General features: G+C 41.7%; 4 protein-coding genes across 11 annotated transcripts; 3 read left to right on the top strand and 1 right to left on the bottom strand.

Annotated features, from left to right (window-relative positions):
- The first annotated feature begins 10,706 nt into the window (after positions 1–10,706).
- LOC105417273 (interleukin-1 receptor accessory protein-like) lies at positions 10,707–15,801 on the top strand. Of its 3 annotated transcripts, XM_029846401.1 has the most exons (11): positions 10,707–10,943; positions 11,570–11,728; positions 12,511–12,760; positions 12,987–13,173; positions 13,264–13,405; positions 13,486–13,548; positions 13,623–13,746; positions 13,839–13,984; positions 14,128–14,277; positions 14,390–14,536; positions 14,612–15,801. In XM_029846401.1, exons 2-11 carry the CDS (start codon positions 11,671–11,673, stop codon positions 14,974–14,976), a joined length of 1,632 nt encoding a protein of 543 aa, XP_029702261.1. In that variant the 5' UTR covers positions 10,707–10,943; positions 11,570–11,670; the 3' UTR covers positions 14,977–15,801. The 3 variants fall into 3 exon arrangements, with proteins under 3 accessions (XP_029702261.1, XP_011608353.2, XP_011608354.2); XM_011610051.2 differs by having other exon boundaries at positions 10,707–11,728; XM_011610052.2 differs by lacking the exon at positions 14,128–14,277 and having other exon boundaries at positions 10,708–11,728.
- A 369-nt stretch (positions 15,802–16,170) lies between these two features.
- On the top strand, positions 16,171–19,536 carry LOC101071369 (interleukin-18 receptor 1-like). 2 transcript variants are annotated; one of them, XM_011610053.2, is made up of 10 exons: positions 16,171–16,383; positions 17,072–17,303; positions 17,399–17,567; positions 17,646–17,790; positions 17,874–17,945; positions 18,014–18,137; positions 18,218–18,366; positions 18,446–18,595; positions 18,674–18,826; positions 18,906–19,536. In XM_011610053.2, exons 1-10 carry the CDS (start codon positions 16,329–16,331, stop codon positions 19,238–19,240), a joined length of 1,584 nt encoding a protein of 527 aa, XP_011608355.2. In that variant the 5' UTR covers positions 16,171–16,328; the 3' UTR covers positions 19,241–19,536. The 2 variants fall into 2 exon arrangements, with proteins under 2 accessions (XP_011608355.2, XP_011608356.2); XM_011610054.2 differs by having other exon boundaries at positions 18,221–18,366.
- Positions 19,537–20,883: 1,347 nt separating this feature from the next.
- On the top strand, positions 20,884–24,718 carry LOC105417274 (interleukin-18 receptor accessory protein). Of its 4 annotated transcripts, none has more exons than XM_011610058.2 (12): positions 20,884–20,999; positions 21,168–21,369; positions 21,505–21,676; positions 21,758–21,917; positions 22,187–22,258; positions 22,361–22,490; positions 22,566–22,720; positions 22,944–23,081; positions 23,327–23,407; positions 23,476–23,613; positions 23,688–23,803; positions 24,117–24,718. In XM_011610058.2, exons 1-12 carry the CDS (start codon positions 20,897–20,899, stop codon positions 24,336–24,338), a joined length of 1,689 nt encoding a protein of 562 aa, XP_011608360.2. In that variant the 5' UTR covers positions 20,884–20,896; the 3' UTR covers positions 24,339–24,718. The 4 variants fall into 4 exon arrangements, with proteins under 4 accessions (XP_011608360.2, XP_011608361.2, XP_011608359.2 ...); XM_011610059.2 differs by having other exon boundaries at positions 22,205–22,258; positions 23,473–23,613; XM_011610057.2 differs by having other exon boundaries at positions 23,473–23,613; positions 24,117–24,715.
- A 61-nt stretch (positions 24,719–24,779) lies between these two features.
- LOC101078545 (PEST proteolytic signal-containing nuclear protein) lies at positions 24,780–26,954 on the bottom strand. 2 transcript variants are annotated; one of them, XM_003969653.3, is made up of 5 exons: positions 26,827–26,954; positions 26,011–26,243; positions 25,747–25,821; positions 25,612–25,667; positions 24,780–25,492 (listed from the first exon to the last, which is right to left on the bottom strand). In XM_003969653.3, exons 1-5 carry the CDS (start codon positions 26,870–26,872, stop codon positions 25,381–25,383), a joined length of 522 nt encoding a protein of 173 aa, XP_003969702.1. In that variant the 5' UTR covers positions 26,873–26,954; the 3' UTR covers positions 24,780–25,380. The 2 variants fall into 2 exon arrangements, with proteins under 2 accessions (XP_003969702.1, XP_011608358.1); XM_011610056.2 differs by having other exon boundaries at positions 26,011–26,246; positions 26,827–26,946.
- Positions 26,955–27,175: the final 221 nt, after the last annotated feature.

The following is a 27,175-nucleotide window of genomic DNA, read 5'->3' on the forward strand; positions in this document are numbered from 1 at the left end:
TGTTTTGCATTGTCATGAAAGGGCCTGTTTGTTTGGCAAGCTTGCTGTTGTCAGGGAAACTCACATTCCCCAGAGTGCTGTTCATGTTAATTGTTTTATTCCTCCCACTCTCTTCCTCCTCTCACTTCTGGACACTGTCATAAGTGGGGACAGTCTCATATGGCGGAATTTTCGCTATTGATGTCTGTCTCACTCTGTCTCTCCATCTATTTCCTGTTTTCCTGGGACGGTGCCTCTCAGTATTGGAATCCTCTCTCCCATCCTGGCGCTCTCCTCTCATCCGTCCCGAGAGGCTGTGAAACAGCTGTTTGGCGAAATGAAATAAACACAGAGCTCTTTGGAAAAACTATTTAGTGTGAAATCTTGGGAAGAACCTCAGCCAAGCCTCAGTGTTCGGGGCGTGGACATGATAAAACTGCTGGCCTCCACCTTTATTTTGAAACCACATTCGAATCATGTAAAATACGGTAACACTTTCGCTTTAATTTACGTTGACTTTTACACTCTTCGATTGGGGGATTTTTGGGTCTTTGCTTTTTTTTGGTGTTAGAGAACGGTATTTGGAAGTCCTGCTATTATGGATTTTATTTAAAGCTGTTTGTCATGGCCGATCTGCCTTATGTGCACATGACTGTTCCTACAATTGATGCTTCCAGGTCCAACTCCTCATTTTTCCTGTCTCCAGATAACAATTGCTCTGCCACTTCCTGGCAACATCTCCAGTCGTCCCGCCAGTCTCTTCCTGGTCTTCTGGTTTCCCACTGATTCACTTCCCTGGCTGCATTCCACACAGGTTGTAGTGGCTGCGAATCACAGGAGTCAGTGCATGAGAGGCCAGAACACAAAGTTCCAAATCCTGAACTGAAACAGTGTCAGACAATACATCCGTTTCAATTGAGCTGACTTTGATTAAGCTTTTATTGGTCTGCGGTTTAGGGTTAAACGTTTAATTTATTTAGATATTCACTGTGGATATGTCGACCAGTAGCAACAACATGGGTGGTCACCTAGTAACGCTTTAGAGAGTTACTGGGCACCATCCTTGCGTCGTTCAGTGCTTAATAATGGCCCTTTTGTCACCCCAGCCCCCTAAATTACACATTATATTGCTGTAACTTCTGTTGTGACAATAATGAATTTTATTGTTCAGTCAACATTTGTTTACAGTAACCTACTTTCACACCGTCATTGTTTCAGCCATGTGCTGATAGGAAATATGTGATTTATCTTATTGTACTTTACAGCAATAAGTAGTGAAATAATAATATTTGAAATTAAATAATGTAAAGTCCATCATCATACAGTAATTTAAATGTACTCATTATTTTGGATTCTGGTCTAATGCACAAGATACAGCACACAATGGGTTGGAAACAGTCTTGGAAATGGGGGTATCATTTTCTTTCTAGAGAAGATGCCCAACAAGACCGTGTAGTTCTGTATGTGTGCAGGTCTGAAGGCTTTGTCCACAACAAAGGCCAGGAACAGCTAATCATTCACATCTGTGGTAACAAACACCCTTAGAACACTGATAAACCATCTCCCTCTCCCCCACAAACGCGTGCACATGCGCGCACACTCACAGACGTAGATCCCCTTCCGTGTTCTGCTTTGTTGGCAGAGAACATAAACAATCCAAGCACCTTTGTACCAAGAGCTGCTTTTTTCAAAGTCTTGATCAAACACTGCAGCTCATGTAATAAGCATCCAATTCTATTTGAACCAAAGCTTTTTACAGAATTCTCTCTCTCCCACAATACAAAACACCTCTAAAACACCAAAAACAACCCTCAATAAGAGGGACATAAACAAGGAAGATTGTCTGGCATGTGAGAGGACTGCTCCTCGTGTCATCAGATGAGCTGAGATATTTTTAGATGGAACATTAACCAGAGGACTTACATTATACAATAAATGCTTTGTGAGGATGTAACTTCTGAATTTAATTGACTTAGCTTCAGTGACTAATTAATAATTTGCCAAGCTGAATGGATTATGTTAGGTGAAGCTCTCATTAATATAATAAAATAATACAAGCACAGTTGCGACAGCCGTCATAACCTCATATGCGTTGTGTTTATGTCTCTGTTACTGAGCAGCACAGAACAAACCTCCCAAAATGAGCCATATAAACCGAACATACCTTTTGCCAGCTCTTCCGCTGCTCCGTGTTTTGGAGCGTGCACATTTTATTTTGACCATCGTGGCACAACAAACCCACAAAAACAACATGCAAACATACTTGTATGTTCATTTCCTGTCAACATGTGGCCACGGCCGTGGCCAGCGTGACTTGTGGCCAGTGATGCTCGGGGCAGGGCTTTATTTATTGTTTGCATCTTTTAGTCATGCACACATTGTTAGGTGATTTAGAGCTGGCATCTCAAAGAGGCACCAAACCAGCAAACAAAGTTATAATGTTCGACAGAGGTCAGATCTGTCCGATCATCAGAACGCAAATGTCTTCCCGGGCCAAAGCATTTCCTTTCTTTCCTCAGCGTCCACCCAAATACAACTGGTTTTTATGACTAAGATACAGTATTCTCAACAGTTTTTCCATGTAGGAAAGGAGTACTTCCACCGTGATCATGGGTAAATCCCCGAACTTGATGAGCTAAGTTCAAATGAGTCGCGTCTCTCTGGAAGATATGGGTGAGTTCTAGACTTAAGTTTTGCCTTGTGCTGTTCTTATGGATTTCATTTGGTTTTATGTAGGATGAAAAGATGACCTCCAGTTTTCAGCTCTGAGGTCATTGTACATGCCAAAGGTTCAGAACGATCAGACGAATGGCATATTCACTCAAAACGCTGAGTCTGAAACAACTCAAAAGCACTCTGATAGCACCACTTCAATGGGCTGCTGTGGTTTTTTTTGTTGAACAGCAGTGATGCAGCATGTATCACACTCACCTCCACATGTGGAGCTCATGGCTTCTCAAACAGATTGGTGCCTTTCTATTCTCGTGCCTGCATGGATTCCATCCTAGTGATTCATCTTCCTTCTGCAGTCCAGGGTAGGATTTATTGCATAGATGGCTATTGTTAATTGTCTGTAATTATTGGCCTTGTGATGGTGTCCCCCACAAGGCACTTTGAGCATCTTTCATGCAGTTGTTTTTCTCTTGGACATGATTTTTCTGTGTTTTCTCCCCATGATTATAAGTAAGAGATAATGATTGACAGGTTTGTGATTTTCCTAACCCGTGCATGAGGGTCCAGGAACGGCAGCAGGGACAGTGACAGACATCCTGAGAGATCCCATCAGAGATTTATATGAATATGATCCCACTTTAATGTCTGGAAGCCATCACAATTCTTCTGCACAGCTGTTGGTCTGCAACGCATTAACGAGACTGAGACCACATGTTGAGATAATATCTCGCCCCCAAGAAATTTAACATTCGTGGTTTAATGAGTGTTTGCACGTTTTTGGGAGACCCAAGTGATTCACTAAGTGTTAAAAGCCAGGAGAGAGATGGGCCGTCCAAGAGGCTGCACATGCCTTCTCACGTTCCTCTCAGAGCGGCCAGATCAGTGTATGTTAATGTCACCCTGACTCACACCAACCAAAACGTCAGCAAGCACAATGCACCCTATTCACTGTAGTGACTATGGTGATATAGAGATACCCCCCCTCCCTGCCTTGTGTATTCCGGATGATACCACAGCTCAGAGGTTACATTTTTCCAGTCAGGCAGAAGTGGTCTGATCACAAGGCGCAGGCCTGCATTTGCCATCACATGCACAAAATTACTCATAATCATCTAAATTAGAACTATTGATGGTTATCCATATTACTTAATGGGTTGTTGTTGGATGTTGTGTGCATGTGTGTTCGATAGATGTGAATCAGGATTAAGGCATCTGGAATGACTTGGTTTGGCTGTGTTGATTGCATGTTTATAGTTAGTCTTCATTATTACTAAACATATGTTTCCCTAAAAGAGTAGATGTTTTCCTCAGGGAGCAGATCATGATGATGTGCACTGTCAGAGGAGCTCCCGTTTGCCAGGAGGGAAGCCGTCTTAATGCTGTAATGTGACAGTCTAAGGGACAAAGAGTCCCATGATTGTAAATCTTATGGGCTGCAATATTTATAATACTGTCTTAAATTTGCTGCTGACACACACATATACAGTATATGCTAAAAACACTTGGTAGAGGAAGGGCTTACCAACACATGAGTTTAGTCATTATATTTTATATTTTGGGATTTATCAATTGCCTGCCTTATTTTCTTGACTCGCAGACCTAAGATATGTGTATCATTAGTGTGAATCCATAGCTGGATTCCTAGGATCAGTCAAGTCTATTAATACTGTCTGATGTCAGCATGAGGTAATATAAACTACTCTCAAGTTTTTCCACTCAAATTTAACCTAGATGACTTTCTCTCTCAAGCCTCTTCTCTGCCCAGACACACTTGTTCCCATATAACAGCCGTTGCCATGGTGATGCCTTAACCAGAGCACAATCGCCGATCAGCAGGATGCACGGAGCATTTCAGGTTAATGAGTGTTTCCTTGTGGGAAGTTGCGTGTTAACCGCAGGAGGGAGACCTCTGCGTCATCCTGGGGGGGGTTTTCCATGTTTTTATCACACTGGGAATATTGTTTCAGTGTTATTCTGGTAGTATAGCGTCTTTCCACCGGGACTTTTTTTTTAACAGACTTTTCATGTTTTCCTGTGTGGGCGATGTAAAGTTCTCCATTGTGTATTGTCCTTGGTACCTTTAAAATATTTCCACATACCAGGGGTTGCCCTGATAAGGACAAGTCTTTTCCTCTGCTGGGTTATTTGTTTCCCATAAAATGGAAAATCTTGGTTGAAATATTCCCAAAGCCAGGCAGCAGGTATTAACTGAAGTTTAGTGAGCTCAAGAAATGTCCCTACTGCTAAAACACTTTGCCCAAAAAAGAAGGACGTTTGATCAAGGTGGAGATGAAGCTGACATTATCTCTCCTTTGCCCAAAAAATGAACATTACGTGAAAAGGCCAAGTATGAAAAAATCTCCAATCTTTTCCATACCTCATCCCCTAAAATGATCATCTGTCTTGGATTATTCCAAATGAAATTAAAAACTAAAAACACATAGTGAATAAATAACTAGATAGATAGATAGATAGATAGATAGATAGATAGATAGATAGATAGATAGATAGATAGATAGATAGATAGATAGATAGATAGATAGATAGATAGATTTTAATTTTTGACAGATTTTAATTTTTGACAGATTTTAATTTTTGACAGATTTTAATTTATGACGTCTGTGGGAAATGGAAGGCATTTGGATTGGAGACACTCCTGGGAGTCTGTGCTGAGCGCCTGTCTGCAGGTCCTGCAGCCAGCCAACTGGCCATTCATGCTCCCCCTGACCAAAACAATCTCAGACCCACACATCCGCAATGATGACTGTAGTAACAGAGGCGGGAACAATCAAGCCTCATTCAGACAGAACATCTTGAAGCGATAATGTCAACAATGTTATCATAAAACTACTGGGAATCCATCTAAGTGTATTCAGGTGCCGATGCCTGATTGGTTGCTCGGGTGTTTGCATTCATAGAATGGGTGAACCCAATTACACGAAGAGTGCAACACAGCACCTCTTAGTCGTTATGTAGCAGACGGATTTGATCGGTCACGGTCAGCCAGCAGCAGGAAGTGGCCGCCATCCAATCTGGCTTGCTGTCAGGTCAGACTGTAATTCCATGGTGCGATGTCCTTTGACCTGAACGACAGTCCACAAACACACGCAGGAAGACATGTTACTTTATCTGAGATAACACATCAAGCATTCACACTGCTCTGATAGATCATTCACACCTAATGAACACCTGAGGAACAACTCAATAGAGTAGATAAAACCTACTTTAATCACTCAAAAATCCTGAAAGTCTGAATTCAAGCAAAAAATAAATAAACCAAAGATTGTTGCTTCATTTCCAAGCCACATAATTTATCTGGTAAAGAAAATGAATCAAAAGTGTCAGTTCAATCAGTTTATCTTTAGCAGCTCTTTTGCTCTCTTGGTTTTCTCACATCCCCAGTTGTCCAGATGTGACTTCATTCATGAGCTGTGGGAAATTAAGCAGCTGTATTAAAGCTTTTACACACACACACACACACACACTAATCTGCCAAACAGTTACATAAGTAATATTCTATATTTCTGCTCTGTGTCAGGCCTCACTGCAACTCAGAGAAACATCTCTGTCCTAGTAGATGCAGTTGAGCCAGCTCTATTTGAAGGCATCTACACTGTGCAGAGTGTGTGTTCAGCATTGTCTTCACTGTGAGAGGAGCAGGAAGGGCAACTTGTCACTTGAACACTTTTGGGGTTTCCTGTATTTCCAGGAACTTTGCTGACGCTCAGCTATTGATTTAGCACCCAGGCCCTTTGAGGAATCAAGAAAGTACTCTCACTTTAAATACTTTTGTTTTTGCAAGTGTGCACATGTAGGAGCAAAACAAAATGTTTCCAACAACGTAGCACAGGACCAGCCTCCCATTTCACATTCACTGAAACCAGCACGTTAACTAGAACCACTGCTGTGGTTTATTTAGAAAAGCATGAGAGATTTTAAAGCATGTTACGAGCACTTCTTAACATCAATGCGTTTGTGCCTTTGGCAAATAATCGTGTACAGTATTTACTACAAAAAACAAACAAACCCTTGCCTAAAATGCACTTCTCCCTGTGCACAGGCAGTTTCTATATTTCCTCCTCTACCCTCTGTTTTCTGAGAGGAGCTGCTGACATAGTTTGACCATAAACAGGCAACAGAGCTTTGTGAACAAGACACAAACGTGCTGCCGACGCACGTGCGTTCAAAAACGCACCACCAAATCCTTTGCTAATCGAAAAATAAACTTAAAAAATTGTTTTTAATAAATTCTCAGGCTAAGAACATGCATGTTATTAGAGTAAAATGAGCAGATGAAACACTTTGAGTTGTCTGTTTTGAATTTGTGATGTCCCTTTTTTTTTTTATCACAAACCATATTGATAACATCACATCGTCAAATCCCTCCATCTGCACCAGCTGCCTTTATGATTGAAGACAGGTACTTCTGTCATCTGGGGTCAGCTACTACACTAGGGACTGGGAAAATTCAAAACAAAAGGTGGTGGGGAAGAAATGGAAGTCTGGTGAAGTGTGGAAAGGGAAAACTGTAAAAAAAATGTGTGTGAAGCCTGGAAGAGGAACAGGAAGGGAGGAGGCCTTCAAGAGTGCTTGGAAATGACATTATTTTGACATGTAGCGGATTTGACACGCGATGCCCTTTGGCGTGTGCCTTTACGTTTGTTATACTGTATCTGTGCGTGCGTTTATGCGTTCATGTGCAAGGCAGACTGTTAAGGGGCTGAGGGACTGGGTGTGGTGGTTTCTGGCTCAGGTCTGGTTTCATCACAGGAAACCGGTTTTTGTTCCCTCGGCTGTGCTGAACACGACTCTAATCAATAACAGACTGGGGAGGAATTGCACTTTTTCTCCTATGTCACCATCAGTTCAATCACATACCTTCTAATTATTTTGTTAGTCAGCACTCGAATACTTTGAGTGTTTTCTGTGTAGTAATGTTCAACCGATGCCTCCCTGCATTCTACTGCAGGTTTTGGATTTCTCAGTGATGATGTGCAGCATTTCAGGTAATTCAGTCACTCAGTTGGTGGATTCTGCTGGCTGAAATTCAAACTCACATGCAAATTACCATTAGATTAAACATGTCTCCAGGTTGCTTGTGATTACTTCCATCTTAATTATTGTAGAGGCCAAGATGTTGTTTTCACCCTCAACTCCAACCATCTGAGTTCTATAGATTGTGGGAAGTCTTCTGTCCCTTAATTCTTCAGTAATTCTTTAGCTTTTACATTAACAACAACTCTCTGTCCTCTTGATTTGCTGGTTGGACTGGATGTGGATCAGATAGCCAGTTTATGGATGGCTTTCTAATTTTATATCGGGCATTACAGGCCCGGGACATAACCAGAACATGCGCTTGACGGATCATTTATATGTTGTCTGTGCTGCGTGCTTCTCACGAGGGAGCATACTGTACATGCCCTCCGAGGTGGTGCTCTCCACCCCTTTTTATCTTCACAATGCACTTCAGTGGCTCCAACATCATGGTCACTGACCCGTAAACACAAAGATAATGTTTTGGGTCGGCCAAAAAATGTTTGATTCCAAGTCCCAAAGTCTTCTGTCTTTATCCAAACTCCAAGAAACACCCAGAGGAAATGTCCTCTGCATGGTATTATTAAAATAAAGAATTTTATTACATTTCCAATAATGTTTTGTGAGCCTAAACTCACCTTTTATTAGGAGAATGGGCGTCTGCATCATTCTCTATGACAGGGTGGAGGTCTGCTAAATCCACCTGGGTTTTCTGAGTATTGGCTCATTGCACAACAGGGCAATAAGCACAGAACCCTGCTGAGACCATATTTGGTTTAAGTCTGAGCTTTCACAAATACAGAACTACAGCTATGTATTATTAGAGTAATAAATATATTGCCATCACTTACGGTATTTTTTTTTACCAGCTTCACCATCTTAAGAAAGATCTCCAGTAATTCTTGTGACAAGACACGAGTGTGCTGACCAGTTAACTGGATCCGTTTCAGTAAAGAAAAATCTTAAAAATGCTTCCATAATGTCGCTGGAATTCTGGTCTTACAGCAGAACTGGGACGGAAGCCAGATGACCGTTGTTCCATTTATCATCTTTAAAAACTCTCTATAGCAAGAACCTCCCCTATCAACTCCACACACTCACCTCATCCCCATCTTGTTTCAGTTTCCTCTGTTTTTCAACATCTTTTAATTTATGAAGGAATCTCTGAAGATTTATAATGATCAAGATAAAGTGTTTCCATATGTCAGCCCTGTTCTATAGAACTATGGGGAGCACCAATTTTTCATTTATTATATAATGTACGTGTGGGCTGTGTCTCTTGTGTGCTGTTGAATTATCCTCCATGCATTACACTGTGTTGTAATTTTGTTGAACAGATTGTGAATACTGGATCTATTTAAATGTTAAACTGGGAAAGGGGGCACAGAAGTGTTGGGGTTTCTTGCTAATCTGGTCTCCTCCTACAGTCCAAAAAGGTGAATTTTTGTGAGATTCGATTAGAGACTCTAAATAGTCGTGTGAGTGAATGGCGTGTTTGCTCTTTAACGGGCTGGTGACCTGTTGAGGGTGTATTCCTGCCTTGCACTCAGTGGCTGTTGGGACTGGTGCCAGATAATGATGAATGAACAGAGGGTGGTGACCCTCTGTTTTAATCGCCCCAAATATGCTTCATACAGCACTCTACTTGAACTTGACAGCAGTTATAATTGTTGAGGTACATTAGTTCTGCTGTTGGTTGTACATCATAAACTCCACAAACAGAACCAGATGTTGGAAACAGCTGGTACTCCTCAGTTTTTGCCGACAGCAGCGTTGTTTAAACCCCTCTGTGTGGAGCTGAGCAGCAGATTTGACCATGGTAAGGCAAAATAAAGCATTAAATATCAATTGGACAGCCTGTCATTTTGTCATCCTGTATGATGGGTACACAGTATGCCCAGAAACAGAATTGTAATTATTTTTACCACACTCAGGGTAGCCTTAAATAAGTACACCACCTATACTTGAACTACTGTATAATTGGCAACTGTGCAATTTATTTATTTCCTCTAGATGGCAGCATTGGCATTGACTTACAAGAATACAGTGTAGAGTGAGTGAGTAAGTAAGTACGTAAGTAAGTAAGTAAGTAAGTAAGTAAGTAAGTAAGTAAGTAAGTAAGTAAGTAAGTAAGTAAGTAAGTAAGTAAGCAACTGTGCAATATATTTATTTCCTCTAGATAGCAGCATTGGCATTGACTTACAAGAATACATTATTTATACAATATATACAATATTTCAACCATTTCAAAAATCAACCATATCCATATCAGGTCGGTGATTTATGGCATCTCATGAACAAAACTGCATCATCGGCACCTCATTACAGTCGGAACTAGGACTGAAAAATGAATCAAAACATTAATCTTTTACTATAACTACCTAAGTTTACATATCCTACTAGCTTTGAAACGCTTGGTTGGTTTCTGTTGTTCCAAGCTTGAGATATTGAGCAATACGTCTCCTCAACAAACAGATTTTCTCCTCTAGTTTGTGCTTCTTGTCAGTTCACAGTTTATCACAGTTTCTGCATCACCTAATTTATACTGTCTTTCCAATTTTTGCAGTATCCTCCCTCACAAGATGTACAATGTGTTTCCTCTTTTTTCTTAATTTCTTAATTTCTTAATTTAACAGCACAAATCCACAAGTGGTTGTTAAGAAAAGTGGGGGGAAACAACCAAGACCTTGATAATTGCAAAAATAAAATACTACCTTCCTCAGTTGCCTCTTTTGGCAGGGAAATAAATAAAGGGTAATAAAAGTGTTATAAGCTATCTAATTGAATCTTAAGGACATGTCAGTTTTGTGAGAAACATGATATCATGCTGGCAGAAACCTTTATTGCATCAGGTTTCATTTTTCCCTATTTTGACCCCACATATTCTTATTATTATTGAAGAGATAAAGGTTGTGTGTGTGTGTGTGTGTGTGTGTGTGTGTGTGTGTGTGTGTGTGTGTGTTACTGCTAACTGCCCTCTGCTCCTATGTTCCACCGGTCTGGAGCTGTCTGGGGTGCCAGGGGACCTTTGCTCACAGCATGTCCACATTGCAGCCGTCACCTGGACAGTTTAGCAGAGACTTATATGGCTTATATTGATCCTTATATGGCTAAAAGCTAACATCTACCATCTTCCATCCTCACAGGTTAGCCATGCTCTTTAGACAAAAATGCTCTGGACACGAGAAGAAGTGTTTACAACTCTGTCATCAATCGGGTGCAAAGGTCAACACTAGTAGGACTGTGTTGATTTCACAGTAAGTTCTGAGTGCTGCGAGGAATCACTCGCAGCACTTTTATACAGAAAATCAGCCACCACAAAATTTGCTTAAGGTGGAAGGATTTTTTACCTCACTTCTGCCCTCCGGATCATAAAGATCTTTATACAATTTATTTGTTTGTTTGTTTGTTTAAACTCTATTTGACCAGATCAGGGTCACGCAGTGTTGTTTTTCAGTAAGAATAAAAAGGTGCCGGAGCTGTAACAGAAGAGCAAACAGCCATTCTAGAATCAAAACACAGACACTGTTCATGATGAAATATTGGAGACACTTTTTGAATCCCCCAAAACTGGCAAGTCAATTAAACGTTAAAAAACCTCACTGAATCATACCTTAAACTGAGAGGATAGTTTTTTTTCTATGTTGATGAAACTGAATTTCTTTTCACATGAAATGTTGTGTAAACACAAATGTGTGTCAAATGGCCATAGGAAGTTTCCCGAAATTGCCAAATCCCAGAGAGATTAATTGGTATCCTCCTCCTGATTACTGGTAGTCACGGAACACTTGACTCAAGCTGGGCTGAACCTTGTTTTGAATCAAGAGAGCTCTATGCTGCGAGTTAGGAACAGCTGCTTTCACTTCCAGTTTTTAACCGCTAGGGCAATGAAACCTTTGCGGGTCCGTGGCACCTGAGACATACAAGACGGGTTTTTACGGAAGCTGTCAGGATTCCTGTGGATGCTTGATGTGAGGGAGCACTATGACAGCGCTCAACACATCTGTGGCTCTTCTGCTCCTGCTGCCTATATTGTTGACAGGTAAGAAAGAAAATCATTTATTTCTTTTATTTTATCATTTGGTTTATTTATTTTGCATTTATTATCGTTGTTAATGAAAATCACATAATATGGTAGACAGCCCGGTAAATTAGCTGATATATTTGATGTAATAAGTCTGATGTAACACATAACTATTTTCATGAACTATTTCTAATATGTACACCTTTACTTTTAAACTTCATTGTTATATACTGTATATTATGTGTGTGTGTGTGTGTGTGTGTGTGTGTGTGTGTGTGTGTGTGTGTGTGTGTGTGTGTGTGTGTGTGTGTGTGTGTGTGTGTGTGGCAGGGAAGATGGCATATATATATACACGGTACTTGTTGTAGTCTGAAATTAGTCAAATTTATACCCCTTTACCAGGGGTCAATACTATTCAAACTGTTGGGATCAATTTGAAAAATGTTATATATTTAAAGACACCAATTCATACATGTGTGTTGTCATCTCCTTCAGGAGATGGGAAATACCTGTAGTTATATGACCTTATGAGTCACCCTCATAATGTCACTAAGGATTAATTGGTATGAACTTTGCACAAACCCTATCCATCCCGAAACTGACGGTGAAATTTTCCCTACATGCAGTTTCCTGTTTTCATATCCAGCCACAGCATTAATTACCAAAGGTTAACTTTCACTGGCGCATGGGAATATATAGTGAAACGGGAAATAAGGAAATTGAATGCCTTTGTCATTAAATTTAACCAGAATTACTTATTTAAAATGTATTTTATACATGTCATGTGGCATTTTTGACAGGCGTGTGTCCCCAGAGACCCAGAGAGGTGTATGTGAAGGCAGGGGAGATGGCTTCGCTGTTCTGTCCTCACACAGGGCACCAGCAGAGGCTGACCTGGACCAGTCACATCCTCCCAGAGAGGGACCTGGATTTGACGGAGGACATGTCCTCGTCAGAGCGCAGACGGACGGGCCTCCTGGTTCATGGGAGGAACCTCGTGGTTCTTGAGGCTTCTGTCAACCATCAGGGGAATTATTCCTGCTCTTTGGGGTAAAATATAAATGTACCCAAACAACATTACTCAAAAGAAGATAAAGCATTTACAACTAAAACGTGTTGGTCGCTATGGAAACACAATCCATTTTAGTGATTTACATAGTGTGGCGGATACACGCGGCTTTCCTTCTTGCTTTCACACATTTTGGTTGTTTGGGCTGACAGCTGTAAACGCAGCGATTAGAAGCTTCATGAATGACACGACTGACTACGTTAACAGGAACAGGAGCAGACGGTTCTGGTTCAGGCTGACCGTGTTACCAGCACAGAGCCCAGAGTTGGAACCGAGGACGACGTACTCTGAGACATGCTTCACTCCAGAGGCCTGCACGCTGAGGTGTCCTACCGTGAACACACCGGCTCAAGACATACCAAACATGACCATAAATGAAATCATGTGGCACAAGGTGCTGAATAACCCACACGCGCACGAACACACACGTTTCCATGTGCCTGTCAATCATCTGGAGCTGAAGAATCAATCTCCTGTCATGCAGGAGGGTGAATCGTCAACACCATATTATATCTCCAGTGTGGAGGAGAAAGACGGGGGCATCTACACATGTGTCAGATCCTACCTCTACGGAGGCCAAATGTATAACAAGACCTTCGCAGTGGCGCTGGATGTTCAGCCAGGCAGTAAGACACACTTGTTTGATTGGCGACCATGTTTGCTGAAGCCACTGTGAGTCTGATGTGCCTGTTCTGCTGCTGTGCAGGACAATCAGAGCAGCCGAGGATACTTTCGCCGCACGCAAATGATGTATTTCATGTGGATTTAGGTCAGTTCTGTGTGATTCCCTCGCAGTAGATCGCTGCAAACTCGATCTTAAGACTCCAAAATTCCTTTTCCTAGGCTCAGCCGTGGTGATCGACTGTCGGGCTGTTATGTACTCGGAGTTTGAAGAGGTGTTCTGGTTAAGCGGGGACTCGTTCGTGGACACCAACGAGAGCTTACCAGTTTACTACAACTACACCAGGTAAACGCCTCACACAGGCGCGCCAGTTCTTGTGGCTACAATCCCACCGTGCATACTTTCACACCTCCTTCCTGGTCGTTTTTTTTTTTCAGTGACTCGACCGGTACAGAGATAAAAATGACAGCATCGCTGGTCTTCAGAGAAGTGTCGGCGGAGGATCTGTCCAAGCGCTACACCTGTAAACTGGAATCAGAGAGCGTGCCCTCCACCTTCGTCACCGTCACTTTGGAACAAAAAGGTGCCCCTTTTACTGCTGGTGCTGACTTTGATTTATCTGCGTGAGGGTTGCATGAAATGAAGTGGGTGATCCTGTGACCAGTTCTGCTGTGTTCAACATCTCTGACACAGGTTTTTTAATTGCTTATAATTGATCCCCTGTAGCCTCTTTGAACTTCTTGGTGGAAGCTCTTTGGATTGGGATTGGGATAGTCATTGTTCTCACTATGATGGCAGCAGTTCTTTATATAAAGCTGAAAAAGAGCATAGTTTTCTCTCTGCAAGATGCTCAGACTTGCCATGGCAGCACTTCAGGTAAGACCAGTCATTTAGGACTAGAATCATCTGCTCCTCATAGCTTCTGTGAAACACCTGTGCGTTGCCGCGATGGTCACAATTTCCGCCGCTGCTTTTTGTTTTTGCACAGGTGGAAAGAGCTACGATGCCTTGTTGGTGTCTTACAAGAATGAAGAAGACACAGGAATGATGGAACTTGACAGGAAATGGATGAAGAGTATTTTGGAGGAAAGATTTGGCTATGCTGTTTATGATTGCGGCATCATGAGGGGGAAAGGTAGGCATGTCAGGTGTAGTCTGATAGAGACTGAACTAAAGCAACGGAATCAATAACCCGGACTCTTGTGTGCAGGGGACGCTCTGTCGGAGCGCATTCAGCAGAGCCGGACTGTGATCCTGGTTCCCACCTCCTCCGATGGTTGTCTGGAATCTGGCCTGCTGAGCCACAACCACATAGCCCTCATGAAGCAGAGCAGTCGTGTGGTTCTCATCAGATCTGAATCCTCAGCATCGCCAAGGTCAGAGGAACTGCAGCATCTTGCCAAAGATGGACACTGCGTGACGTGGAAAGGGACGAGCTCCAGGTTATCATCCTCCTCCTTCTGGAAGGAGCTGCAATGTTACCTACCTGTCCCACAGCAAACCAAAAGGAGACCTTTGCTGAGCACATTTACTAAGCACGATAACTGTGAAACAATGGACACGCATTACTGTTAGTAACTGCTTTCAGTTGAATACTACAGATAACTGTGGCCCAGCTTATTGTCTTTGTATTTCAAGTTATTTTAGTTCAAGCTTTACAAATGTGTTGTTTTTACATCGATACATAAACAATAATTGACTATTTATTCAACAAATTTCTCCATTTATGCATCGTAGTCTAGTCAATGAAGAGAAGAGAAAGACAGGGAAAAACGAAATGAAACTGAAAACCTACAGCTCACATTTGACCTTTAGTTTGTTTCTAGATTATTTATCTCTATGTACAGACAAGGGAAGATTTACTCCCTGTTCCAGAAAACTAGGCTGACTCACGTTGCTATTTGTCTGTTAATGATTGTCATAGTCTTGTCCAGACTTGTCCTGTTAATGTGCCGCTATTATAACACGTAATATCTCTAAATAGATATTAATCTTATTATTATCCAAGGTAGTTTTCTATGTCAACTGGATTGTTTTTCTTGGTGACTCACCACCATGTGACTCACCACCATGTGAGTCACCAAGCAGGCAAAGTGGAGACACACCAACTGAAACTAGGTGAAGGATCCTGCCAACAACTCTCAGGTGACCACCCAGATAATTAGCATTCCAATGGTTCACAAGGGCTCTATTTTCAAGCTCTGTCCCCAGCGAGTTCAGATCTGAAGAAGCCTTCTGGATAGAAGGCGAAACCTCTTCAAAAGAGAAGTGAAACAATCCAGGTGACACAGAAAACTACGTAGGATAACACTTAATATTTTAACCACATGGTGGCAGCATACACAAAACAAAACGCTTTAATCTTTCTGCTGATTAAATTGCTAAAATTGTCGGACAACAGATGTTTGTCATATTTGTCTACGAACGGCTCATTTCAATGTGCGCATCTTATTTTTCAGACAACAAAAGTGTCATTTTAAAAAATCCATTCATTTAGTTATTCTAAAAAAGGAATGCATGTTTATGCATTATTCTGAATCTGGTAAATATTTAGTGTGAAACCACATATGCTGGTGAAAATGAAACTTACGGAAGAGAGATAATGCTCCCATTGTAAACAACCCTTTAATTAGTAAAGAGAACAATATTATTAATAATAATCATTATTTGTTAATACTCATTATGCACTCTTCACACCGCCAATAATGATTATTTAATAATGATTATTAATCATATTGTTCTCTTTACTAATTAAAGGGTTGTTTACAATGGGAGCATTATCTCTCTTCCGTAAGTTTCATTTTTCACCAGCATTGTGGTTTCACGGGTTTGGGGAAACTTCGGTCGGTTTCGCTGCGCAGTTGAGCTGATTGATTTTACGCGCTTTTTGCGACGTTTCCGATCGTTTTGTGCGCATTAAAGTTGGCATGATGATGATGAAATGTCTCCTCTATCTGACTGCACTCTTCACATCATTAACAGGTAAGGGCCGTTGCCATGTAAACGCAGATTAGGAGACCAACGCGAAGAAGAAAAGAGGATACCTGGATAACGTTAAGATGGAATTTCACGCAACAGGATGCGAAAATAATAGAAACACGCTATGATGACGTCTGTCAAACTCAGACGTAGATACAATGTAAAAACGTGTCGCCTTTTAAAGAAATCTGTTAGTAAAAAAAATGTGTGGGTTTTGTAAAAGAACGGGAAATAAGACACGGACTTCTCTTCAGAGCGTGGCTTTTCTCTGACAAAACTTGACAGCTGTATTAAAACCTGACTTGGTATATGAGACGCATATCAATGTATGTATTTCTAGCAATTTAAGTTTAGACTGGAAGCTCCCTTATTTTTCACACAATGGAAAGCAATATGGTCAATACAAATAGAATTTTTATTGATGTAAGCATCAAAGATCCCCCCCTCCCCCCAACATTTGAATTCTCTTTCAATTCCTCTTTTGGTTCAAATGGTTCCTTATAAACCAAGACTATTAGACAATGTCAATTTTTCCACATGAAGACCAGGAAAAAGCAAACATCCCAGCAAGTTTAAAGGTGTTATAAGAGATTACACAGCTTTAATCCAGCAATATAGGTCTAAAATATTTATTTGTGGAGAGTTTGTAAGTCACACATGACTGTAAAACCAAATAACTTTTCATTTGCAGGTGTGTGTTCTCAGAGACCCACAAATGTACAGGTTATGGCAAGTGAGATGGTGGCGCTGCACTGTCCTTTGAACACTCCAACAATCTGGATCTATTACGCCGCCCAGGCGAAGGACCTGTCTGCGATGTCCATGGCAGAGCAGAGGCAGATGGGTGTGGTGGTGCACGGAAGAAATTTGGTGATCCTCAGCGCTTCTGTGGGGCATCAGGGGAATTACTCGTGTTCTGCAGGGTAAAGTCCAGTCAGTCCTAATGACAATCTTTAAAGACTTCTAAAATTAGAATCTGGACTGGTTTCTTGAGGCTTTTCCACAAATGATGTGACAGGAATAAAAGTGGACAGTCGTGGTTCAGACTGACGATTGAGGCGACGCGGAGCAGTCCGTTTGATCAGACCTGTAATGCGAAAGAGTCCTGCACCTTGGAGTGCCCCGAAAAGAATTCTCCTGCTGAAAACATCCCAGGTATAAAACCCAGCGGCATCACATGGCACAAGGTATGTAGCTGGAGCAGAGAACAGAGCGAGCTATCCACTGTTTTTGAGTCATTTGGTTGTCCTTGTTTCTCCTTTTAGGCGGGTGAGCGCCCAACAATGGTGTTTTACTTCGGGCGCGTGGAGGAGAAGGACCACGGTTTCTACACCTGCACCAGACATTATCAGTGTCACGATCAGTTATATAACATGACCTTCACCATGTTGCTTGACGTCAAACCAAACAGTATGCCTGCACACCTCTGCAGAAGTCCATATTCTCTCATGGTAATGTCATGAAAGTACCCTGTCGGCTTTTTATATACGCAGAAAAATACAGAGAATATCAGAAATCAGATATCATTTCACCGGGAATGGGCGAGACGTTCTATGTAGATTTAGGTGAGTTTCTATTGTTTAAAGTTGAATTCTCTGCGATTCAAACCTACGCTAACTCTGCTTTTGACCAGGCTCGAGGGTGGTGATCAACTGCAAGGCTGTCATGTACTCAGAATTCGATGATCTGTTCTGGTTGATCGGGGAGGACTTTGTTACCACTAACCAGAGTCTGCCAGTTTTCTACAATCCTACAAGGTGTACTAATGGATTTTCCAGCCCCTTTGCAACAGCAATTTTAATAACTGGTTTTAATTCAGCCGCATCCTTTGACTTAGCAGTGAATCTAAATCTGGAGAGATTAATATGACGGCATCGCTGGTGTTCAGCAATGTATCCGAGGCTGATTTGTTGAGGAATTATACATGTAAACTGGACACCGACAGCCCGCCGGGAACATTCGTCACCATCCGCTTGGAGAAAAATGGTATGTTTGTCATCCAGTGTTTAGTCACGCAGGCTACCGACGGGTCTCAAAATCATCTTGCTCTCAAATTTCCCCGCAGGGTCTTCTCCTCCTTCTTATCTTTCCCTGGCTGTCAGCGTCGGCTGCGTTGTGTTCTTCATGATTTCTGTCGTAATTGTCTACGCGAAGTTCAAAATTTACATGGTTTTGTTCCTGCGGGACACCCTCGGCTGTCACCGCAGCTCCTCAGGTACTTGTTGAACAGTCCATGTTGTACCTGTACTTGATTTCTACCTGTTTGCACTGAAAGCTGCTGCTGTTTGCTTAGATGGAAAGAGCTACGATGCATTTTTGATGTGCTACAAGAGCGACACAGACGGAGGACTCAATGAACAAGACAAATGTTTTCTAGAGAGTGTTTTGGAAGAAAGATTTGGCTACAGCCTCTGCCTTTACGATCGAGATGTCTTGCCAGGGAACGGTATGTGCAATATATAGATGCATGTTAAAGAACCCACAGAGGGAGCCCCATGAAATGATGGTCTGTTTTCTGTTTGCAGCTGCACCAGATGCAGTGTTGGACAGCATCGAGCAGAGCCGGACCGTGGTTTTGATTCCCACTTCATCAGATTCCTGTCTGGAGTCTGGCCTCCTGATCGCTGTTCACTCAGCCCTTGTGGAGCATCGGACTCGTCTAGTGTTCATCCAAACTAATGTAGAACAGGGCACGTGTTCGGGGTCTGTGTCGGAGGCCTTGCAACTCCTCGCTGAGGCTGGAGATCGAGTGACGTGGAAGGGCTCAAGCTCCGTGCCACTCTCCTCTTCCTTCTGGAAGAGGTTACGATACTACCTACCGGCCTTGCAGAATGTGAAAAAAATAAGACTTTTACCCTAGACAAATCAGGATGTTACATGGGTTAAAAATGCTAAAGTTAAAAATCTGAGATTCAGTTAAGACTGTGTGTGATTTAATAATGTGTTAGTTATGACTCCTCATACATTCATCCAAAATAGTCAACTTTAATCATCAATCAAGATCAAGATCAAGAGTACTTTATTGATCCCTTTAGGGGGTGTCCACCAGGGAAATTAGCATTGATCACAGCATCACAGCTATGATCCGTCTATGTAAGCATGTACTGTTGTGGTTTTGCTTTGTATAAACATTAAATGTTCTCCTTATTCAGTCATCATCCGAAAGCTCATGCTGCGTTTTGAACGACATATGTGCATTTTACAAAGATAAGTTTTCTGCTATGCCTCTGATGCCTCATGTCCTTGAAAGATGCTGGAACAGGCAGCAACAGACTTGTTCTAGAAACACAAGCTATGTATAGGATGGAGTTGGCTGTAAATTTGTCTTACAGTGCTTTCCTTTTTTAATATGAAAACTGGCTGTTAGCATCCAGCAGACAGTATGAGGTGTCATCCCAACTCAGAGAGGTACAGTTGGCCTGGTGAGCGTTCAGGTACCACGGAGACTGGGGGCAGTGCAGTGGTGACTAATGTTCCAGTCAAATGACCTTTTGGTTTTTTATTTACCACTAGGTTTTTGCTCAGTGCATCTTTGTTTATTTTTTGACTCATTGGCTGCAGGGCAACCTTTTGAAAAGAACAATCTCCTGGTACTCTATCTTGCATTTTTTTGGACACGAACAAACAGACAAGTGCCTTCTAAGTGGAAAGGCCTTTCCACCTTCTTCTCCTCGTCCTCCCAACATCGAGGCACTGAAGAAAAGGCTGAAAAAAATTCCTGTCAACACGAGGAATAGATAAATATATCGATGAGGTGTAGAGAAAGCAGCCATTCTGCTGTGACCTGACCGCAGATGTGAGAACTCTGAATCCGGTAAGTTGGCTTTCACACAATATATACAATATATCTGGAACAGCTCTGTGGGAGCTCAGTCTGTATGGGTGGGATCATGCCATGGCATAATTTGGCATTGTGATAGCAGGGGGAGGTTCCAGGACACGTTCTGAGCACTACCGAGGTATTCTTGAACAAGGCACCGAACCATAAAAGGCTCACATATGACCCTGCTCCCTTTGTATGGCTGCTAAGTTCAACCACCATCCCTGTCTGGAGTCATTAATGACAGTCACTGTGTTTCAGGTTGACGTACCATCAGTGCAAGAAACATTTAAAATCAAATCCAATCATATAGGCTGTAACAGCAGCCACTATCCACAAAGTCAAACTTTATTAAAATCATGCATTATCTACAGTCCACGTTGCATTTTTGTCTGCAGTTTTGTTTGTGCAGAAATGGTGCTTCCATTCACAAAACAATCAAACAGACTGGAGTCAGTATATGAAAGAATAAACTGCTGCTTGTTCAAACACAACCGACACAGGAAACCAAATACCTACTACTTCAGCTACGTGTCCTGTGAAAATCTTGCATCTCGTGTCAGAGTCTAAGAGCGAGAAGTGACGGAAAAATACCAAGAAATAACACATGTGGTTATCAACATGGGGTGTGTGGGTGTGTGTGTGTGTGTGGGGGGGGGGGGGGCATCATGACTGATCAGCAAACAGTATATACAGATGGAGAGAAGCAAGACAGACATGGGATCTGTTATCTTTTACTTTCTCTTGCCCATTTTGCTGCGAGCATGCTGCGTCAGAAACCAGAGAAGGATAACCCCGGGTAATCCGCTTCAAAATCTTATTTTATTGTAGGAGTTGAGATGTTTTTAAGAGTAAAGTTGTCATGTTGAAGGATTCAATGTCTTTTTCAATTTATATTTTAAACTAGAACAGATATTCAACCCTGTGTCTGTGGTTTAAAAAACAAACAGCTTATTAACTGTCTTAGACCTTCGAAAGGATATTACACATGAGCGCTACAGAGCTGTGGAGGCAGAAATATTTATGATGCCCTGCCTTGGACCGGAAAAGACAGACGAGGGGGTCACCTGGTCCAGGATGAGCAAAGATGGGAAACATTTAAGCTTTGAGTGTGGAATGAACTTTGTTGCTGAGACACAACATTCTGGACAGTACACATGTCTCACATGGTAAATTATCATTTGTGTTAACTGAGATTTTAATTCAATATAATTGATACTATGCAAACTCTCATTTATAAGATCTTTAACAAACGATCAGTTCAATTTTACGTGGACTGAGCATCATCTTTTTTTGCTGTCCAGCGACAAGAACTGGTCCTTCCACCTGCAGGTGCTGGAGAGAAAAAGTCTGGGATGCTACCAACCTGAAGACAGTGCAAAATATCTGCTTGCGAATCAAGGAGGGAATATTTCCTGTCCAGGTCTCAGCTGCAGTGACAACGCAGATGTAATTTGGTACAAGATGAAGCAAAAGGTGGTGTGCGTGAGCGGGCTGGAGGAACTTTGGAGGAACACACACCAGTTCAAACTAAAGTGATGCGTGTCCCCCCCCCAGGGTATCAGAGCTGTCTCCGCGCAGCGCAGAGGGTCCTGCGAGCACAGCGGCTGGCTGCAACTCTGCGGCGTCAGCACGTATGACACTGGTGTGTATTTCTGTGACAGACAAACCACAGACAACTGGATCTTCCGGAGAGCCGTTAACGTCACTGTTGTACGTAAGTGCTGTCAAGGTGCAAGGATAGCCACTTAAAGCTTATGCTACATGTATAATGCTAAATGGTGATGCTAAATATACTTTATTTATCTTTAAGCTCACCCTCTTTATCTTTTGACAGCTGGTTGTATTCTTTAGCTATTTCTTCAGCTGATATTTTACTCCCCAATGGGCTGCTCTTGTTTCACCTCATCATCATCATCATCATCATCATCATCATCATCATTTCTATTAATGGAGCTGTGTAACTGATTGCATGTACCTTAACAGCCTATTACACACCAATAGAACCTCCCAAAATCATGTATCCTGATGGAAACCTCACAGAGGAAGTGGAGCTTGGTAAGAACAACAGCGCAGTACGGTCTGATTGTGTTCTGAACAGGGGTTTGATGTTAGATTACTAGTTGTCACACAGGGGTCAGTGATTTGTACCTATTTCAGGAGAGCCTCACACTCTGGAATGCAGAATCCATTTTCCCATCGACATCATGAGAACGCATCCACCCGAGGTGCAGTGGTACATGAACCATAACATGGGGAAAACCCCCCGGGTGCTGATGGACAGTCAACAGTGAGTCATTGTTTCATTTGTTCTCATCATCAGTCAAACAAGAAAGCTGAAGTCCTGAACTGTCTTTCTGTCCAGACTGGCAAATAACATTTTTGAAGTGGTCAAGGTCACTCAAAGAGCAGTCATCGAGGAGGTGACCCCACAACATTTGCACAACACGTACACCTGCACGGCCACCAATATCAACGGAAGCAGCACTGTTACCATCAGACTGAAGCAAAGACACAAAGGTGGTGTTGTTCCTCGTCAACCTGGGCTATTTCCATTAAGTCTAAATGCGATGCCTGTTTAAACTAATTTGAAAAGAGGAACATGAATGATTAATTATACAGTAGAATTTATATGTTTAACAGCAATAATTCACAATTTGGTTAACTCAGTTCTGAGAACCATAATTACTTCTGTGATTTCAAGTGATTAAATGTGGGTTGTAATGTGGAGACTTGTTTACAGTAAAATGGCCGTCTCTGGTTCAATATCCCATTGGACCTTTGCTGCTGGTGGCCGGGCTGGGCATCATTTTGCACATGAAATGGTTGGAACTGCAGCTGATCTTCAGATCCTACTTCCAGTTTGGAAATCACAGCAGAGGTCAGGACCTCACACCCGTGGACATGCACTGACACACATGCGAAACCCAAACTTAACTGACATGCACTTCCTGACTAGAGCTACTGCTAGGCCTCACAGGATGTGGCTTCAGTTCTAGACACACTTGCTGCAAAATGTACTTTGCTTTGGATGGAATTTGGATTTCTTTATTCCACCTCATAATCACATACAGAAAGAACAATCATTGCTTTCTGCTCTCTTTCTGATTCACCGCCACTGGTCAGCTGAGAAAGAGTTCGATGTCTTTCTGTCATTTGTGTGGCCTCGTAAATCCTCTCCGTCGCCCCCTGGCACCCATGACGAAGGTAAACGCAACGCTCGAATTTGTGAGCTGGCGTGGTGTCGCATGAATATTAATCTTTTACAACAGCAGGTTGCACCAATTTGAACCTGCTCAACTGGGAGAAAGGTGGTGCCACAGAGAGACCACTGGAGGCGCTGCTGCCCCAGGTGTTAGAGGAGTGGGGGCATCGCCTCTGCCTCCTGGAGAGGGACGTGCTTCCTGGGGGAGGTCAGGTGATCAGACATCGCTGTGCGATTATGCGTGTTGGCAGTTTGACACTGATTGCTCCCGTTTTATTTCAGTGTATGCAAACGATGTGGTCCTCTCTATCCAGAGGAGCCGGATGCTTATCTGCGTCCTGTCAGCTGACTACCTCTCCAACACCGATGCTGTTTTCATCCTGGAATCAGGAATCCAGGTAGACAAGTTTCTCACGTGACGTGGATGTTGAGTGAGGTTGTTGTGGTCAATATAAAAACAATTGAAATACTGTAGTTAATTTTAGTGATTAAATACGGCTGTTTGTGGATAGTAGCCTTTATGGTGATGGCATAGTATGTTGTATTAGTTCCAGTGAAAGTACTTAAAACCATGACCTGGTTTCATTATGTCTACTGACAAATCTGTACCCACGTGTGAAACCAAAAGTAGTACCACCCTTTTAAATAGCTGTCAGAATTTGAGATTATTAAATAAATATTTAAAGGCTTTGTTTATTTCCTTTTCTTAAGGCTTTGTTGCTCAAATCTACCCCAAAACTCCTCCTGATATGGACCAATAAAGCTTCAGCAGACAAAATCAAGCCCGACCCCCCATTGCCCCTCCTGGTCCAAAAAGCCTTGAAGGTGCTGCCAAGTCTGGACTGGACCTCAGGAAATTCTGAGAGGAGAACCGGCGACTTCTGGAGATCTTTGAAAAAGTTGTTGCCCAGTGACAACATGAGTGGGTACTAGTGTACGAGAATCTAACGGTTTTATCTCTACACATGTGACTGTGCACTGAAATGTGTAAATGTCACCTGGAAACTTTCATACTCAGGGAAAAAATGAGCTACATTTTCCACAGATATGATTGGTTGTGCTTCCCTTTAAAAAGCAGGCAAGCAAACCTGTTATTTTACAATGACATAGGTTAACAATATACTGAATAAAACATGTAATTTAACAAGTAATTTAATACTGTATGAAATGATGTCTGCTTGTACCTTTTCTGTATGAGCAAGTTAGAAAGGCATATTAAAATCATATCAAATATGGACTGAATAGCTTTTCTTGTAAAATTGTTTTACTACAGTCGTCGATGTTCAGAGAAAGTCCATTTAAACAAAAGATCATAACAACACTTTAACCTTTAAGCTCTTCAGTTCGAATGAAAACAGGAAAACAGTCATACGCCACATTGAAAAGCATTGTGGTTTTATTGGTGATTTCCAGGATATTCATAGTGATAATACATGGAAAAAATATGTCCAGCAACTGTCTAACAGCAGAACTCTCCAAAAGTGAACATACAGATGCACACGAATTGACAATGGAAAAACTAAATTCAGGAAAATGCGTCATCCAGATCATACCCTAAATACGCACATCTAAGCATGCATACTGATACAAGACATTGCAATTTACAAATGTAAAAGTTAAGCATAATCACACTTCTATATACATTTTTTACATAAGTATTAGCAAAGTGAGCTGATGATCACGACCAGTGTTAAAGGAAAACACAATGTTCTAATTGGGAATCAACTGTAGCAAAATGTACACAGATTAGTTGTGTGTATGTGTGTTTTTCTAAACCTCACCTATGATCAGAGGTCTGTTGAATTAATATTAGTCCATCAGCATCAGCCAGTAGTGGTTTGAAACATTGATGTGATGAAGTCATGAAGTAGTAAAAGAAGGCTTGACATACTCTATCCACCATTTAAAGAGTAATTCAAAGCTTCAGAAACACAGCTGACGTATGTATTGTGAATGCTTAATACATGGCCGTCATTTAGGACTTTTCTGCTTGGGTCTTTATCTTTCTTTCCCAAAGCCTCTGATTATCTGAGAAGCCATGCTTGCCCTTGTTGAAGGAATTGGGTCCTGCAGACGTTGGTGTCTCCCTGTGAACATTCAGTACGATTAATAACTTCAAACAGAAAAAAACAGATTTTCCATAAACCAAAATATTACTTCCCAGTCCAATTATACAGTGTGTTGTATGTGCCAGTATTTTCTATACCTGCCAATATTTTTCATCCTCATCTTTGCTTCTGGAGGCATCTCCTCAGGTTCACTCTGGCAACAGAAAAAGTGAAGATGAGCCTCTGACATTTTGTAATTAATAGGATAACTGACTCAATTAATGTGTACTTACATCATCATCTTCATTAAAAACAGATGCCAGTCCTGGCTTTTTTGGAGGGACTGATGGCACAGGTTCTTTTGGTTTCTAAAACAAAAAATATATATCTATCTATATACATATTAATGCAGACTTCTAAAATTAAGTATCTTCAAAATGGGTCTAAACGGTCCATGTTGATTGATCAATGCGCCAATATGATAATTGTTAGCAATCTGCCATTATTTGAATACGCCTGCAACTATCAGTGGTTGACATCAATTGTCACACACTCACAGTTGCTCCAAGTTTGATGGATATGGGATTCGACTTCTTCCCCATCTGACTGCTCATGCTTAAGCCTATCTTGGAGATTTTGCAAGGTGCTGGTGGTATTTCGAATGCTTCGTCCTCGTCATCCTCCTCCTGTGTGAGATGGTGGGATGTGCGTTTGACTGCAGGCCCTTCTCCTCCCACAGTGCTACAAGAGACAGGCTTAGTTTTCACTCTGCCTTCCTCCTCCTGCGGCCCTGCTTGAGGCAAGACAACTCACCGAGGTGAACAACAGTTTCCAATGAAGCCAGTGAGAATAAAAAGTTGTTGACACCTTTACCCGTGTGCCTAACATTAGGTTACTATCCACCCATGAACCAAATGATATCTGGCTCCTTATAAGTAAATGCATTGTAATTATTTCTACGTCTAAAAAGAATATATATATAAACTTGGATAAACCCCTTAAGATGTACCGTTTCCTTTGCACGTCTAAGAACAATTTGTCTGCAGGCCCCAAATGATTTGTTTTAGATTGCTGTGTAGCATGTAATAGCATTAAATAACTATTGCAAACAGCTAAACTGAATGACGCTATAACGCTAACCGCTAAATGCAGTTGAGCATCTTGAGAAAGATAAATCTGCTAATACAAAATATAAGGGGAAATATACGGAAAATAACACGGTAGCACTAGCAAGCCTACGCAGCTAGCGTCAAATTAGCGACATGTATTGAATATATCGTTTACTTTATGGATGTGATTCGTAGGATGGACGGTACATTTTATACCGTTCGTTTCTCAACCACATTTATACGTTATACTAGCAGAATTATCACCTCCGTCGTCTGCGGAGCCACTTCTTTTACGTGCATAATCCGCCATGATTTTGCCTCCAGATCGTACTTCTTCTTCTTCTTCGGTTAATGAAACCAACAAGACGGACTATAAGGCTAAATTGCGGGGTGATGGCGCCACCTAGTCAACATGCACTTACATTGCTGAGTGGCCATAAGGAATAGAACTAGGCCTTTATTGATAAGGAAGTGAAACTTTTGTAATTGTATTTGAAACAAATGTCACATAGATTTAATGCAAGCCTTAAATCCAGGTAGAAAATGGGGAAATGACACTATGCCTTAGAACAGTGGGTAAGTACAAGGGCATTCATCCTACCATGGAAGCCAG

This window comes from Takifugu rubripes, chromosome 13 (genome assembly GCF_901000725.2).
Source record: "Takifugu rubripes chromosome 13, fTakRub1.2, whole genome shotgun sequence".
In the NCBI taxonomy this organism is placed as follows: domain Eukaryota; kingdom Metazoa; phylum Chordata; class Actinopteri; order Tetraodontiformes; family Tetraodontidae; genus Takifugu; species Takifugu rubripes.

What these genes read in the sequence shown, in the direction of transcription:
- LOC105417274 (XM_011610057.2), top strand. Translation starts at nt 20,897, where the DNA reads ATGGAGAGAAGCAAGACAGACATGGGATCTGTTATCTTTTACTTTCTC. An exon ending in CCAGAGAAGGATAACCCCGG is followed by an intron (nt 21,000 to 21,167) that starts GTAATCCGCTTC and finishes TAACTGTCTTAG; the next exon opens with ACCTTCGAAAGGATATTACA. An exon ending in GGTACAAGATGAAGCAAAAG is followed by an intron (nt 21,677 to 21,757) that starts GTGGTGTGCGTG and finishes TCCCCCCCCCAG; the next exon opens with GGTATCAGAGCTGTCTCCGC.
- LOC105417273 (XM_011610051.2), top strand. Translation starts at nt 11,671, where the DNA reads ATGACAGCGCTCAACACATCTGTGGCTCTTCTGCTCCTGCTGCCTATA. An exon ending in ATGAAATCATGTGGCACAAG is followed by an intron (nt 13,174 to 13,263) that starts GTGCTGAATAAC and finishes CCTGTCATGCAG; the next exon opens with GAGGGTGAATCGTCAACACC. An exon ending in CGGCATCATGAGGGGGAAAG is followed by an intron (nt 14,537 to 14,611) that starts GTAGGCATGTCA and finishes TCTTGTGTGCAG; the next exon opens with GGGACGCTCTGTCGGAGCGC.
- LOC101078545 (XM_011610056.2), bottom strand. Translation starts at nt 26,872, where the DNA reads ATGGCGGATTATGCACGTAAAAGAAGTGGCTCCGCAGACGACGGAG. An exon ending in CCATCAAACTTGGAGCAACT is followed by an intron (nt 25,822 to 26,010) that starts GTGAGTGTGTGA and finishes TTTTTGTTTTAG; the next exon opens with AAACCAAAAGAACCTGTGCC. An exon ending in AGGATGAAAAATATTGGCAG is followed by an intron (nt 25,493 to 25,611) that starts GTATAGAAAATA and finishes GAATGTTCACAG; the next exon opens with GGAGACACCAACGTCTGCAG.
- LOC101071369 (XM_011610053.2), top strand. Translation starts at nt 16,329, where the DNA reads ATGATGATGATGAAATGTCTCCTCTATCTGACTGCACTCTTCACATCA. An exon ending in GCTTGACGTCAAACCAAACA is followed by an intron (nt 17,791 to 17,873) that starts GTATGCCTGCAC and finishes TTATATACGCAG; the next exon opens with AAAAATACAGAGAATATCAG. An exon ending in GTTTTCTACAATCCTACAAG is followed by an intron (nt 18,138 to 18,217) that starts GTGTACTAATGG and finishes CCTTTGACTTAG; the next exon opens with CAGTGAATCTAAATCTGGAG.